The sequence below is a fragment of the Salvelinus alpinus genome, chromosome 7 (genome assembly GCF_045679555.1).
Source record: "Salvelinus alpinus chromosome 7, SLU_Salpinus.1, whole genome shotgun sequence".
Lineage (NCBI taxonomy): Eukaryota > Metazoa > Chordata > Actinopteri > Salmoniformes > Salmonidae > Salvelinus > Salvelinus alpinus.
In genome coordinates this window covers 53,456,490-53,470,718 of record NC_092092.1, presented here as the reverse complement: position 1 = coordinate 53,470,718, position 14,229 = coordinate 53,456,490, and the positions used below count along the sequence as shown (strand labels likewise).

At 46.4% G+C, this 14,229-nt stretch overlaps 1 protein-coding gene across 2 annotated transcripts; it reads left to right on the top strand.

Moving 5' to 3' along the window:
* The first annotated feature begins 62 nt into the window (after positions 1-62).
* Positions 63-13,028, top strand: LOC139581184 (elongator complex protein 1-like). Of its 2 annotated transcripts, none has more exons than XM_071410675.1 (34): positions 63-198; positions 459-628; positions 750-902; positions 1,011-1,092; positions 1,203-1,283; positions 1,384-1,469; positions 1,561-1,660; positions 1,777-1,867; positions 2,007-2,130; positions 2,245-2,338; positions 2,564-2,794; positions 3,054-3,218; positions 3,400-3,484; positions 3,578-3,742; positions 3,823-3,929; positions 7,011-7,111; positions 7,256-7,309; positions 7,498-7,734; positions 7,865-8,017; positions 8,124-8,203; positions 8,319-8,456; positions 9,980-10,065; positions 10,155-10,303; positions 10,498-10,621; positions 10,721-10,818; positions 10,886-11,087; positions 11,198-11,322; positions 11,414-11,474; positions 11,596-11,709; positions 11,850-11,961; positions 12,084-12,211; positions 12,433-12,584; positions 12,658-12,730; positions 12,867-13,028. In XM_071410675.1, exons 2-34 carry the CDS (start codon positions 479-481, stop codon positions 12,932-12,934), a joined length of 3,969 nt encoding a protein of 1,322 aa, XP_071266776.1. In that variant the 5' UTR covers positions 63-198; positions 459-478; the 3' UTR covers positions 12,935-13,028. The 2 variants fall into 2 exon arrangements, with proteins under 2 accessions (XP_071266776.1, XP_071266774.1); XM_071410673.1 differs by having other exon boundaries at positions 179-287.
* The last annotated feature ends 1,201 nt before the right edge of the window (positions 13,029-14,229 follow it).

Sequence of the window (14,229 nt, the reverse complement as noted above, 5' to 3'; positions counted from 1 at the left end):
CGCTCTGTGAGAGAAAAAACGCCACTTGCTGGAAAAACAGATTTTGAACCCAGTTATCCCTCTCGAAGCACCTTCCTCTGGAATAGCTGGCTTGGACCTAGTCAGTCGTCAAAGTCATGCAATTATCCTCCGTACAGGAAGAGGGAGACATTGAAATAGGGCTCTTCGTATTTCAGCATTTTACGTCAGGGTTGTAAGGTAAATAATTTGACAGCGCAGCAGCATGTGTGTTTTGTTGTTGATGCAGTAACGTTAGCTTCTGTAAATGTTATTGGAGCTACGCAAAGGTAGGTTACTTAGCTTTGTGTCACATCATGTAACTTATTCGTTTTAACTTTAACATTGAATCCCATGGCTTGTCTCTGCACGCACAACTAGTTAGTTAGCTACCTTTCCATATTGGCTAGCTTGCTAGCTACAGATGCTAATCAACGCTCATTGCCGCAATCTGTGTATAGGTAAATAGGATTTGTGTGTGATGCGCAACTTGAGGTTGCTGAAGAGCCTTCGTTGCTTAAAGCTACAAGTCCCGGGCACGCCGCAATGTTTCACTGTTCGGACGGACACAGGCACCGTGCTCATCGCTTCAGAATACTCCGTCACAGAGTTGGACACACGAGCTGGCCAGGTACTTTACGCATAGAAGTGTTCTCCAGTCCTAGTCCTGGAGAGCCACAGGGTGCAGGTTTTTGTTCCAGCCCATCACTAACACACTGTATTCAACTATTCCTATTACCCATCATGTTCAGGTGGTGAATGAGGTGTCGTTGACAGTTGAGCGCTATCTTCCAGAGGATGGGGGTGGGACAGTTGTTGGTATCCAAGACTTACCAGACCAGGAGTCTGTGTGTGTGGCTACAGCCACTGGGGATGTCATTCTCTACAATCTGAACACTAACCAGGTATCAAGATTTGAAGTAGTAACCCTGTTTATTGAAATGACATAAGATTGCACTCATAACAGGTCTGTTCTGCCTCTGTTTTCACGTGTGTGTGGGTGTCCATCTCAGCTGGAGTGTGTGGGTAGTGTGGACAGTGGTCTGTCAGCCATGAGCTGGAGCCCGGACCAGGAGCTGGTCACTCTCACCACTGGTCAGTATACCAACCACCTCTAGATGATGGTCATTTATTGAATAGTCTATTGTTCACGGGGTCTATCACGAGCCATCAGAAGTAATGCTCTCTTTCTTGATACCTTTCAGGTCAGGACACCATTATCATGATGACCAAAAACTTTGAACCCATCACGGAGGTTGGGATCCATCAGGATGACTTTGGAGCGGGTAAGTGATCAAATCACATTAAGATGGGACCGTAATGTAAAATCTCTGTATGTACACGACGCATATGGTTGACTGACACACTTTTTAAAATGTGTTTTAGGGAAGTTTATCACAGTGGGCTGGGGGAAGAAAGAGACCCAGTTCCATGGTTCAGAGGGCAAGCACGCTGCCCAGAGGAAGACTATAGTAAGGAGTATTATTCAACTTTCACCCTAAAAAGAGCAGTTGAACACTATTTGATGAAGGTCTCTGTTCCTCCCCTCTCTCTCTGTGACAGGAGGTGCAACCGGCCATGTCGTGGGACGACCGCAGGCCGAGGGTGACTTGGAGAGGAGACGGGCAGCTCTTCGCTGTGAGCGCAGTTTGCCCCCTGACTGGTGAGAATCAATGTTTTTCACAAACTCTGAGGAGTGAAGTGAAACCATTTCTGTAAAACGATAAATACTGTAGAATGTGTTGGTATCACATGCATTGCATATGTGTGGTGTGTCAGGCGCCAGGAAGGTCAGAGTGTGGAACAGAGAGTGTGTCTTACAGTCGACAAGTGAAACCGTCAACGGTCTGGAGCAGTCACTGTGCTGGAAGTAAGATTTCTGTGGAGAATCCTTCAACATCTTTAAGCACCTTGTTGTATTATATTTTAGGGTTTAGGGTACTCAAATACAACGAATATCACAACATGGTTTGCGTGTGAGCTACATTGAAACCAATGCCTTGTTTCAGACCGTCAGGTAGTTTGATAGCGGCAACACAGCGTCATCCTAACAAGCACAGTGTGGTGTTTATGGAGAAGAACGGCCTCCTGCACGGCGATTTCACCCTGCCCTTTGGCAAAGAACAGGTCAAGGTAGGTGACGGTCACACAAATACTATACACACTGATCTAAGATCAGTTTAGCATTTTCTTAATGGTTAGGATTTGGGGAGCGCAACTGATCCTAGATCTGTGTGACTGTTGCAGGTGAAGGAGCTGCTATGGAACAGTGACTCGACTGTGTTGGCTGTGTGGCTGGAGGACATGACACCGGGAGAGGGGGGTCAAGTCAAGACATACAGTAAGATACTCTACCCATTACTCCCAATATTATTTCTTACATTTATAATATTGGTTAATCAAATTGTCTTTCAGTCAATTTGTTGCCTTTTTACCAAGTAGATGTTCTAATGTGTTAAACTGATCTGGAGGGACGTTCAGCATACATTGTAGTATCAAGGATGAAGCCAACCGCGGCATAGCTTTTTTTGGCCCCTGCCTCACTCCCTCTCCGTCCCTCCTCCAGTTCAGCTGTGGACAGTAGGTAACTACCACTGGTACCTGAAGCAGAACCTGTACTTCGGCAGCGACCCCCAGAGGGCACCAGCCTACGTGAGCTGGGATCCTGAGAAGCCTCTGCGGCTGCACCTGGTGACCCGAGGCTGGGTCAGCCTGAACTACGACTGGTGCTGGAGCACCGACCGCAGCCACGGGGAGGACGGGCATGACAATGCCAACGTGGCCGTGATCGACGGAGGTGAGTCAGTCAGACACGGACATTGTTTGTAGTAATCTTTGACAGATCACTGATATTTAAGTGAGTGGATAGATGAAGATATGGTTTCCAATCCCATTGCTTTCACAAATCGTACTGTGTCAGATCAGTGATTTCCTCAAGGACAGGAAGGAAATGTGCATTTTTAAAAAAGTATTCAAAAAGTGCCAATGAATTAGAGCAGGGGAGATATGGAGCATCGAAAACGCATCGAGTTTGTCTGAATGCCTCTGTTTTGTAGACAAGGTCTTCGTATCAACGTTTCGTCAGTGTGTGGTGCCCCCGCCCATGTGTGCCTACGACCTTCAGCTTCCCGCCCCCGTCAACCTGGTGACCTTCCAGCGCCAGAGGACCAATGAGCTGGCAGCGCTTACAGCCGACGGACACATCTCTGTCTACGGCCAAGGTGGGTCATCTGAAGTTTCCTCTTATTTCTCAGCCATTACTCTTCTCTCTCTTCGCCCCTAATCTCTTGATACATGTATCTCCATGGCCGCTTTTTCCTCTACATCTCCGTTCCCACTCATACTGTGCTGTTAATTCATTAAGACGGGTACTGGGTACATAAAGTCTGGTTATGTGTTCAGGTACTGCGGAACTGAGTGAGCCTGCAGCCGGATTGGGAGGATTCCGATCTGTCATACACGCCCCTCAGCTAAAGGCAACCTACAGGTACAATCGGGACAGTTATTCATCCAAACCTTTTTCTATTATGACCCTCACACTAACGTTGTATTGCGCCCAAACATTGTGGCTGTGTTGCAGGGTTGCGGTGGATCAGGAGGAGCCCCTGGCTCTGCGTCTGCTGCTGTGGCTGAGGGAGGATGTGTTCCTGGGGGTGGGGGCCTGTACAGACGGGCCGTCCCAGTCCAAGATGCTCATTCTGGGACCCTCAGAGGCCCAGGGACCCCAGCCAACCCTGGAGATCAGGTAAGGAGGAATTATAGTTGACGACAACAACGCAACATATGTGCTGTCAAATGTCCCCCTAACTGTTTCTATATCCCCAGGTCACATGTGGAGGTTGAAGGTCACGTGATCAGCATGTGTCACAGCTCCAAGACGGGCACGGTGGCGCTGCAGCTGGAGGACGGCCAGATCAGGAAGTTCCTCTGGGGTCAGTAACGACTACTTCCTGTGTTATGAGAATATTGCTTGTAGACTTGCTTGCATAGTTCGATCATGAGATGTCTTTTATGTCTCCAGCTGGAACAGCACTGTATGTAAAAAACAAAATATATATACAGTGGGGAGAACAAGTATTTGATACACTGCCGATTTTGCAGGTTTTCCTACTTACAAAGCATGTAGAGGTCTGTAATTTTTATCATAGGTACACTTCAACTATGAGAGACGGAATCTAAAACAAATATCCAGAAAATCACATTGTATGATTTTTAAGTAATTAATTTGCATTTTATTGCATGAAATAAGTATTTGATACATCAGAAAAGCAGAACTTAATATTTGGTACAGAAACCTTTGTTTGCAATTACAGAGATCATACATTTCCTGTAGTTCTTGACCAGGTTTGCACACACTGCAGCAGGGATTTTGGCCCACTCCCACATACAGACCTTCTCCAGATCCTTCAGGTTTCGGGGCTGTCGCAGGGCAATACGGACTTTCAGCTCCCTCCAAAGATTTTCTATTGGGTTCAGGTCTGGAGACTGGCTAGGCCACTCCAGGACCTTGAGATGCTTCTTACGGAGCCACTCCTTAGTTGCCCTGGCTGTGTGTTTTGGGTCGTTGTCATGCTGGAAGACCCAGCCACGACCCATCTTCAATGCTCTTACTGAGGGAAGGAGGTTGTTGGCCAAGATCTTGTGATACATGGCCCCATCCATCCTCCCCTCAATACGGTGCAGTCGTCCTGTCCCCTTTGCAGAAAAGCATTCCCAAAGAATGATGTTTCTACCTCCATGCTTCACGGTTGGGATGGTGTTCTTGGGGTTGTACTCATCCTTCTTCTTCCTCCAAACACGGCGAGTGGAGTTTAGACCAAAAAGCTCTATTTTTGTCTCATCAGACCACATGACCTTCTCCCATTCCTCCTCTGGATCATCCAGATGGTCATTGGCAAACTTCAGACGGGCCTGGACATGCGCTGGCTAGAGCAGGGGGACCTTGCGTGCGCTGCAGGATTTTAATCCATGACGGCGTAGTGTGTTACTAATGGTTTTCTTTGAGACTGTGGTCCCAGCTCTCTTCAGGTCATTGACCAGGTCCTGCCGTGTAGTTCTGGGCTGATCCCTCACCTTCCTCATGATCATTGATGCCCCACGAGGTGAGATCTTGCATGGAGCCCCAGACCGAGGGTGATTGACCGTCATCTTGAACTTCTTCCATTTTCTAATAATTGCGCCAACAGTTGTTGCCTTCTCACCAAGCTGCTTGCCTATTGTCCTGTAGCCCATCCCAGCCTTGTGCAGGTCTACAATTTTATCCCTGATGTCCTTACACAGCTCTCTGGTCTTGGCCATTGTGGAGAGGTTGGAGTCTGTTTGATTGCGTGTGTATATACAGTGGGGAGAACAAGTATTTGATACACTGCCGATTTTGCAGGTTTTCCTACTTACAAAGCATGTAGAGGTCTGTAATTTTTATCATAGTTACACTTCAACTGTGAGAGACGGAATCTAAAACAAAAATCCAGAAAATCACATTGTATGATTTTTAAGTAATTCATTTGCATTTTATTGCATGACATAAGTATTTGATCACCTACCAACCAGTAAGAATTCCGGCTCTCACAGACCTGTTAGTTTTTCTTTAAGAAGCCCCCCTGTTCTCCACTCATTACCTGTATTAACTGCACCTGTTTGAACTCGTTACCTGTATAAAAGACACCTGTCCACACACTCAATCAAACAGACTCCAACCTCTCCACAATGGCCAAGACCAGAGAGCTGTGTAAGGACATCAAGGATAAAATTGTAGACCTGCACAAGGCTGGGATGGGCTACAGGACAATAGGCAAGCAGCTTGGTGAGAAGGCAACAACTGTTGGCGCAATTATTAGAAAATAGAAGAAAATAGAAGAAGTTCAAGATGATGGTCAATCACCCTCGGTCTGGGGCTCCATGCAAGATCTCACCTCGTGGGGCATCAATGATCATGAGGAAGGTGAGGGATCAGCCCAGAACTACACGGCAGGACCTGGTCAATGACCTGAAGAGAGCTGGGACCACAGTCTCAAAGAAAACCATTAGTAACACACTACGCCGTCATGGATTAAAATCCTGCAGCGCACACAAGGTCCCCCTGCTCAAGCAGGCGCATGTCCAGGCCCGTCTGAAGTTTGCCAATGACCATCTGGATGATCCAGAGGAGGAATGGGAGAAGGTCATGTGGTCTGATGATTCAAAAATAGAGCTTTTTGGTCTAAACTGCACTCGCCGTGTTTGGAGGAAGAAGAAGGATGAGTACAACCCCAAGAACACCATCCCAACCGTGAAGCATGGAGGTGGAAACATCATTCTTTGGGGATGCTTTTCTGCAAAGGGGACAGGACGACTGCACCGTATTGAGGGGAGGATGGATGGGGCCATGTATTGCGAGATCTTAGCCAACAACCTCCTTCCCTCAGTAAGAGCATTGATGATGGGTCGTGGCTGGGTCTTCCAGCATGACAACGACCCAAAACACACAGCCAGGGCAACTAAGGAGTGGCTCCGTAAGAAGTATCTCAAGGTCCTGGAGTGGCCTAGCCAGTCTCCAGACCTGAACCCAATAGAAAATCTTTGGAGGGAGCTGAAAGTCCGTATTGCCCAGCGACAGCCCCGAAACCTGAAGGATCTGGAGAAGGTCTGTATGGAGGAGTGGGCCAAAATCCCTGCTGCAGTGTGTGCAAACCTGGTCAAGAACTACAGGAAACGTATGATCTCTGTAATTGCAAACAAAGGATTCTGTACCAAATATTAAGTTCTGTTTTTCTGATGTATCAAATACTTATGTCATGCAATAAAATGCTAATTAATTACTTAAAAATCATACAATGTGATTTTCGGGATTTTTGTTTTAGATTCCGTCTCTCACAGTTGAAGTGTACCTATGATAAAAATTACAGACCTCTACATGCTTTGTAAGTAGGAAAATCTGCAAAATCAGCAGTGTATCAAATACTTGTTCTCCCCACTGTATATATAATAATTATAATAAAAAGTATTATAATTTGATCTGTGTATGGTGTCCCCAGACTCTCTGAAGCCTAGTGTGGTGGAGTGGCAGGACTCAACAGGCTGCAGAATCAACTTCCCAGATCCCTGTGTGCAGACGGCCCTGTTTACCATAGAAGAGGTAAAGAAACAATCTAACTGAATACTGTTCTCACAGAAAATGGCAATATTACTATAATTTGGTGATTTGATCATTTTGATTGTGCCAAAAGTACCTATCTCCTGGTCTCTAATCAAGGGGATTTTTGGGGGGTAATGTCAACAGGAGCATCTGTTAGGCCTTACGGACCGATCTCACCTGTTTGTTGGTGAGACAGAGGTATGTCTATTGTTTTGCCTTGGTGATTCAGCACAAAGGCAGAGTCACCATTGTGATTGATGCAAACACACCTCTTACTTGAATGAATTAGCTGCAGTGACTGTGGCACTCATGTCATTCATTAAAAACATTTTACTTTATTAACCAACCTGATGATGCCATTGCCTCCCTCTGTTCGTCATCCACAGGTGGCCTCCAACGTTTCCTCCTTCGTGGTCTACGACGACTTCCTGCTGCTCACCACACACTCGCACACTTGCCGCTGCTTCCGACTCACCACGCTCACTGTCAAAGGGCTGCAGGTGGCCTTGGCTGCCGACGGAGGTCAGAATCAGAATGACCAGAATGACGAGACTCTCCGCAGGGTAGAGAGGGGCTCCAGAATCGTCACTGTGGTCCCCCAGGACACCAGGCTCATCCTACAGGTCTGAACTGTTCCGTCTGTCATAAAACAAATTAAAAAAAAACAGGTTACATCATCGCTATTACCCATATTGCTTAGCGCTACGCCTCTGGTCGTGTTGATTTTTGAGCACGTTGGATGTGTGTCTGCAGATGCCTCGCGGTAACTTGGAGACCATCCGCCATCGAGCACTGGTTTTGGCTCAGCTCCGAAAGTGGCTGGACAGTCAGAAGTTCCGAGAGGCCTTTGAGTGCATGAGGAAGCTGCGGATCAACCTCAACCTGATCTACGACCACAACCCCAAGGTGGGTAAACGCACAACCAGGTCGCTTCTTCTTTTTCAACTAACCTGTCTGTGACCTTCTAGTGTAGAATGGCACATGCAACAAGACTGTGGTTGCTTTCGGGCAGGTGTTTTTAGAGAGCGTGGAGACTTTCCTGAGACAGCTGGACTCTATCAATCACATCAACCTGTTCCTCACAGAGCTCAAGTAAGAACTTTCAGCCTTTTGTTTTTTCTATAACAATGACAAACGATGCCCATTTGTAATGTATTTTAGGAAATTGTCATTAGTTTCAGTATGTACATATTTTGTCCTTTTTCAGGGAGGAAGATACCACTACAACAATGTACCCTTGTCCAGTGAACACTACAGGACAGTCAGCCCCTGTGGCTTGTGGGAAAAAGGTGGATATTGTGTGTGATGCGTTGCGCTGCACCATGGAATCTATGGACCAGCACAAGTGAGTGTGCTCTTGATACGGGTTATCCTTATCCTTTTTGTCATTGGAAACAAATAACATTTGTTTTGTATTGCACTATTTACAGAGCATTTGAACTAAACTCAGCAAAAAAAGAAACGTCCCTTTTTCAGGACCCTGTCTTTCAAAGATAATTCGTAAAAATCCAAATAACTTCACAGATCTTCATTGTAAAGGGTTTAAACACTGTTTCCCATGCTTGTTCAATGAACCATAAACAATTAATGAACATCCACCTGTGGAACGGTTGTTAAGACACGAACAGCTTACAGACGGTAGGCATATAAGGTCACAGTTATGAAAACTTAGGACCCTAAAGAGGCCTTTCTACTGACTCTGAAAAACACCAAAAGAAAGATGCCCAGGGTCCCTGCCCAGGGACTGCAGATGTGGCCAGGGCAATAAATTGCAATGTCCGTACTGTGAGACGCCTAAGACGGCACTACCGGGAGACAGGACGGACAGCTGATCGTCCTTGCAGTGGCAGACCACGTGTAACAACACCTGCACAGGATCGGTACATCCGAACATCACACCTGCAGGACAGGTACAGGATGGCAACAACAACTGCCCGAGTTACACCAGGAACGTACAATCTCTCCATCAGTACTCAGACTGTCCGCAATAGGCTGAGAGAGGCTGAACTGAGGGCTTGTATATCTGTTGTAAGGCAGGTCCTCACCAGACATCACTGGCAACAACATCGCCTATGGGCACAAACCCACCGTCACTGGACCAGACAGGACTGGCAATAAGTGCTCTTCACTGATGAGTCACTGGAGCAGGATCCATTTGGAGGTAGAGCGTCCGTCATGGTCTGGGGCGGTGTGTCACAGCATCATCAGACTGAGCTTGTTGTCATTGCAGCCAATCTCAACGCTATGCATTACAGGGAAGACATCCTCCTCCCTCATGGGCTACCCTTCCTGTAGGCTCATCCTGTTATGACCCTCCAGTATGACAATGCCACCAGCCATACTGCTCGTTCTGTGTGTGATTTTCTGCAAGACAGGAATGTTAGTGTTCTGCCATGGCCAGCGAAGAGCCCGGATCTCAATGCCATTGAGCACGTCTGAGACCTGTTGAATTGGAGGGTGAGGGCTAGGGCCATTCCCCCCCAGAAATGACCGGGAACTTGCAGGTGTCTTGGTGGAAGAGTGGGGTAACATCTCACAGCAAGAACTGGCCAATCTGGTGCAGTCCATGAGGAGATGCACTGAAGTACTTAATGCAGCTGGTGGCCACACTAGATACTGACTGTTACTTTTGATTTTGACACCCCCTCTTTGTTCAGGGACACATGTCTGTGGAACTTGTTCAATGTATGTCTGTTGTTGAATCTTATGTTCATACAAATATTTACACATGTTAAGTTTGCTGAAAATAAACGCAGTTGACAGTGAGAGGACGTTTCTTTTTTTTGCCGAGTTTAGTATTGCACTTAAATCATGTTTCTTTTACAAGATTCTTGATAGAGAGAATAATATTGTCATTATCATCCTCAGGTACTGTCTGTCTATTTTGACGTCACATGTGAAGAAGACTGTTCCTGAGCTGGAGGTTGCCCTGCAGAAAGTCCACGAGCTTCGAGGTAAAACGGACACGAGCAGATCAGCAAGACGAACAAGGAATTGTTATCAAGATATCTGAAATCTGTGTTTGTAACGTGTGTATTTGTAGTGAACCCACCCAGTGCTGCCAACGCAGTGAGTGCGGAGGAGGCTCTGAAGTACCTGCTGTTCTTGGTCAATGTCAACGAGCTGTATGAACACTCTCTGGGCACCTACGACTTTGACTTGGTCCTCATGGTGGCCGAGAAGTCCCAAAAGGTGAGTGACAGTCAAATAGTACTTCACTGTACAGAACAGTACCTAATACAGTTACTGTGATGAAGCCATTGCTGCAGAAACTTTGGTGGATGACTGGACGTTCACTGCAAATAGAGAAACGACTGTGCTACTTACATACATTTTTATGGGTATTAAAGCGATTTGATTCTCCTTTGCCTTCCCAAACATTCAAGGACCCCAAAGAGTACCTTCCCTTCCTGAACATGCTGAAGACTCTAGAGTCCAACTACCAGCGCTACACCATCGACAAACACCTCAAGAGATACAGGAAGGCCTTGCATCACCTCAGCAAGTGTGGTGAGTGTGTCCTGCCATGGTCAGCTCAGCATGTCATCAAGCGGACAATTCATCATTTTGAAATGAATGACCTAAACTGGGTGTTGTGTTTTGTGCCAGGTGAGGAGCACTTCACCGAGGCCCTGAATCTGGTGAAGGACCAGAGGCTGTATAGTGAAGCCCTGGGGCTCTACCCAACAGACAGCCCTCAGTACAAGGTAATACACATTTTAATAAATAAGTAGCCACACTGTCTCTGACCTCTAACCCCTAACCTCTGTCCAGGCGCTGAGCTGTGCCTACGCCGAGTACCTGGTGGAGCAGCAGCAGGCGGAGCAGGCAGGGTTGTTGCTGTGGCGCTGCGGCGAGGCGACCCGCGCCCTCCAGGCCTTTGTGGGCAGTGCCAGCTGGAGGAACGCCCTCTGTGTGGCAGAGCAGATCCCCCTGCCATCCGACCAGCTGGCACTGCTGGCCAGGGACCTGGCAGGTACAGTGGCTACTCCGCGCCTCACAGCTCCACCATCAAGTCTTTAAAGTTGCTGTGATATTCAATATGTGCTGCTCATTTGGTTTCATATTTCCCCCTTATCATTTCAGAGAAACTGATAGAGCTCAGAAGATATACGGAGGCGGCCATATTGTTGGAGCGGTATGCCAAGGACTGTGAGGAGGCCATCTCAGCTCTGATCACAGGTGCAGTCTGGGAAGAAGCACTTCGATTGGTGAGTTAACAAGATGGCCCCCATCTTTCAACACGCTCTTCAAAAATGTCCCAAACCAAGACAAAATGACATTCTCTTTTGTCTGTTCTAGGTGTATTTGTACAACAGACAAGACATCATTGAAACGAACCTCAAACCAGCTCTCTTGGAAGGTAAACCCCCATTTTGCATGACAAAGTGCTAATGATGTTTCAATGTTCAATATATTCGTTATATAGGTCATCTTCATGGCACCAAATGTATATGCATTGTTTTTATCAACACTGTCTTTAGCATGTAGTTCTCAGACCTCTTACCTGGAAGCTCAGAAGGCGATGTTCACTCGTCACAAAACCCGTCTGTCCGTGGTACGGGAGCTTAAGGAAAAAGCCAGGCTGGAGTTACTGGGTAAACCATTGATTGTTGCGTTATACAGTTTATAGTAGTTTTAAGGCTCTGACAATTTGGCTTGTCCATGTTACATTGACCTCCCTCCCTCACTCTGTTTCTCCATTTCTCTTGTTCTGTCTCTCCATCTCTCCTTCTAGATGAGGATGTCCCAGACTGTCCGGAGGCAGAGCTCTACTCAGAGGCCAGTAGTGTGATGACAGGCAGCCATGCCGGCTCCAAGTACTCGCATAGTAACTCCCGCATCTCCTCGTGAGTCAGCACTTTACACGTCTGTATAAATGACATGAAATACCTAGTGGGGCTAGATGTGGGTTTGGGAGTAAGGTGTCAGCAGTCTCACTATGAGATAGGAACTGACCTCTGTCTCTCAGGAGGTCGTCTAAGAACCGCCGGAAGGCCGAGCGCAAGAAGCTGAGTCTGAAGGAAGGGACCCCCCTAGAGGACATGGCCCTGCTGCATGCCCTTGCAGAGATCATCCACTCTGTGGACAAGATGAGAGGTGGGAGATGCACACCCTTACCCCTTCATTTCTCTCTCTCTTTCATCTCGTTGGCCTACTCTCACACATAATGATTTTCTCTGAAATCCTCAATGGAATTAGTTACCTGGTTGGAGTAGTTTTTAATCGTCTCATTTCATGTTTGTTATAGTGCTACTTAAACGGTAGAGTGGTGTGGGCAGCTCCTGTGTGATTTACATTGTTTTGTTCCACCCCTGCAGAAGAGGTGCACAGCCTGCTGAAGGCCCTAGTGCTGTTCCAGTTTGACGGACAGGCGGGGAGGTTGCAACATGCATATGGGGAGGCTCTCCAAATGATAGAGGTGGCCCTTCCCGAGGTGTGGCAGGAGGGTCTTCAGCAGACCCAGGCACCGGTGAGAGACACACACACACACACACAGACTTGTTCTTAGAGTTCATTTAACCTGTTTCCATTTTGTTCTTCAGATCACAGGTCCTAACTCCACAGCCAACAGCATCATGGCTTCATTTCAACAGCCAAGAACCTCAGCAACCCAAGGTGTGTTTTAGTAGTATTCCTATTTATTGCTATTGAAAACATAGTATTTACTTATTTGTTTAGCAATACTAGGTGCTAAAATGTTCTTATTCCCTTTTTTAGTTTTATTAATAAAATATGCTCTTCCTCTTTGCAGATTCAGAGACCCCACCACCCCCAAAAATGAGAAACGGTGTCAAGTGGAAGCTGAGTATTCTGAAGTAGCTTTTTGTCAAAACGCTTTTATTATTTTGAACTGTAAAGCAATAATAATCTTATCATAAACGTATCCTATTAATAAAGACTGGATCTCTTGTCATTCTATGACTAAGGTATTATGAACAGAGCTATGTCTTGTTAAATGGTACAATTTATAGCATTATTTTCTGAAAAAACTTTGAAAAATAGCAGAGGGCCCTTTTCCTCTGTCTTTCCTCCGAATCCAAAGTGACTGGAACGAGGACAGGGAGGATGGAACCTCCAAGCCACAATGTGTTTTGACGCTCCTGGGATGCCACAACCGTAGTCCCACTGCATGATGCCATTTGGTGGAAGACCACTGAACATTGTGCCTTCGCATATTAGGATGTTTTGCAGTATGTCTCTCTTCAGTTTGATGTAACATTTATTGATACAGTTCATGACCATAATACAAAGTCCTGGCTCATGGGATCCAATCATATTTGGCTGGAATAGCACCTCTGGACAAAGAACACTCCTTACCCAATGAGAGAGAATTCCCATCTGGAAGCTTGTATTGCACCTTCTCACTTTCTCTTTTAATTCAGTGTCTATATCAGGCTACATACAGTAACACCATTTTGCCTTGATTAAATCTATTAGGCCTAATTTGTCACACACACTTTTTCCAGACTCCTGCAAGTAGAGGTCAAGGCTTCATCCTGCATATTCTGCACGGTGTGTAACATGGCATGCAGCAGGGACTGGTAAGGGCGTCCGTGCCCTCACTCCAAAACCAGTCCACTGGCCCTACCATAGGAATACGTGGATACAACTGACTGGTGCCGAAGCTCTCGAACATGATTTCAGCTAGCTTTTTTCTGGTGGTCGGACTATGGCGGGACATGTAAAAGCGCGTCGTGCCCTTCGCTAGAGACACAACACAGCGTTTTGAACGCAGTCTCTTTGGCATCCCATTCTGTTACTATGCCAGTATCCAAGACTTTCTCTCCTACATAATAAAAGTAACAATTATTCAATTTGTTAAAGGAGCTATATGTAATATTTCTGCATTGGGGCGGCAGGGTAGCCTAGTGGTTAGAGCGTTGGACTAGTATCCGAAAGGTTGCAAGTTCAAATCCCCAAGCTAACAAGGTACAAATCTGTCGTTCTGCCCCTGAACAAGGCAGTTAACCCACTGTGCCTAGGCCGTCATTGAAAATAAGAATTTGTTCTAAACTGACTTGCCTAGTTAAATAAAGTTAAAAATAGTCATTTCAGAAAATGTCCTTAATATCAGATCCCAGCAAAAATCGGCTTTTCATTTATATTTAGCCTTA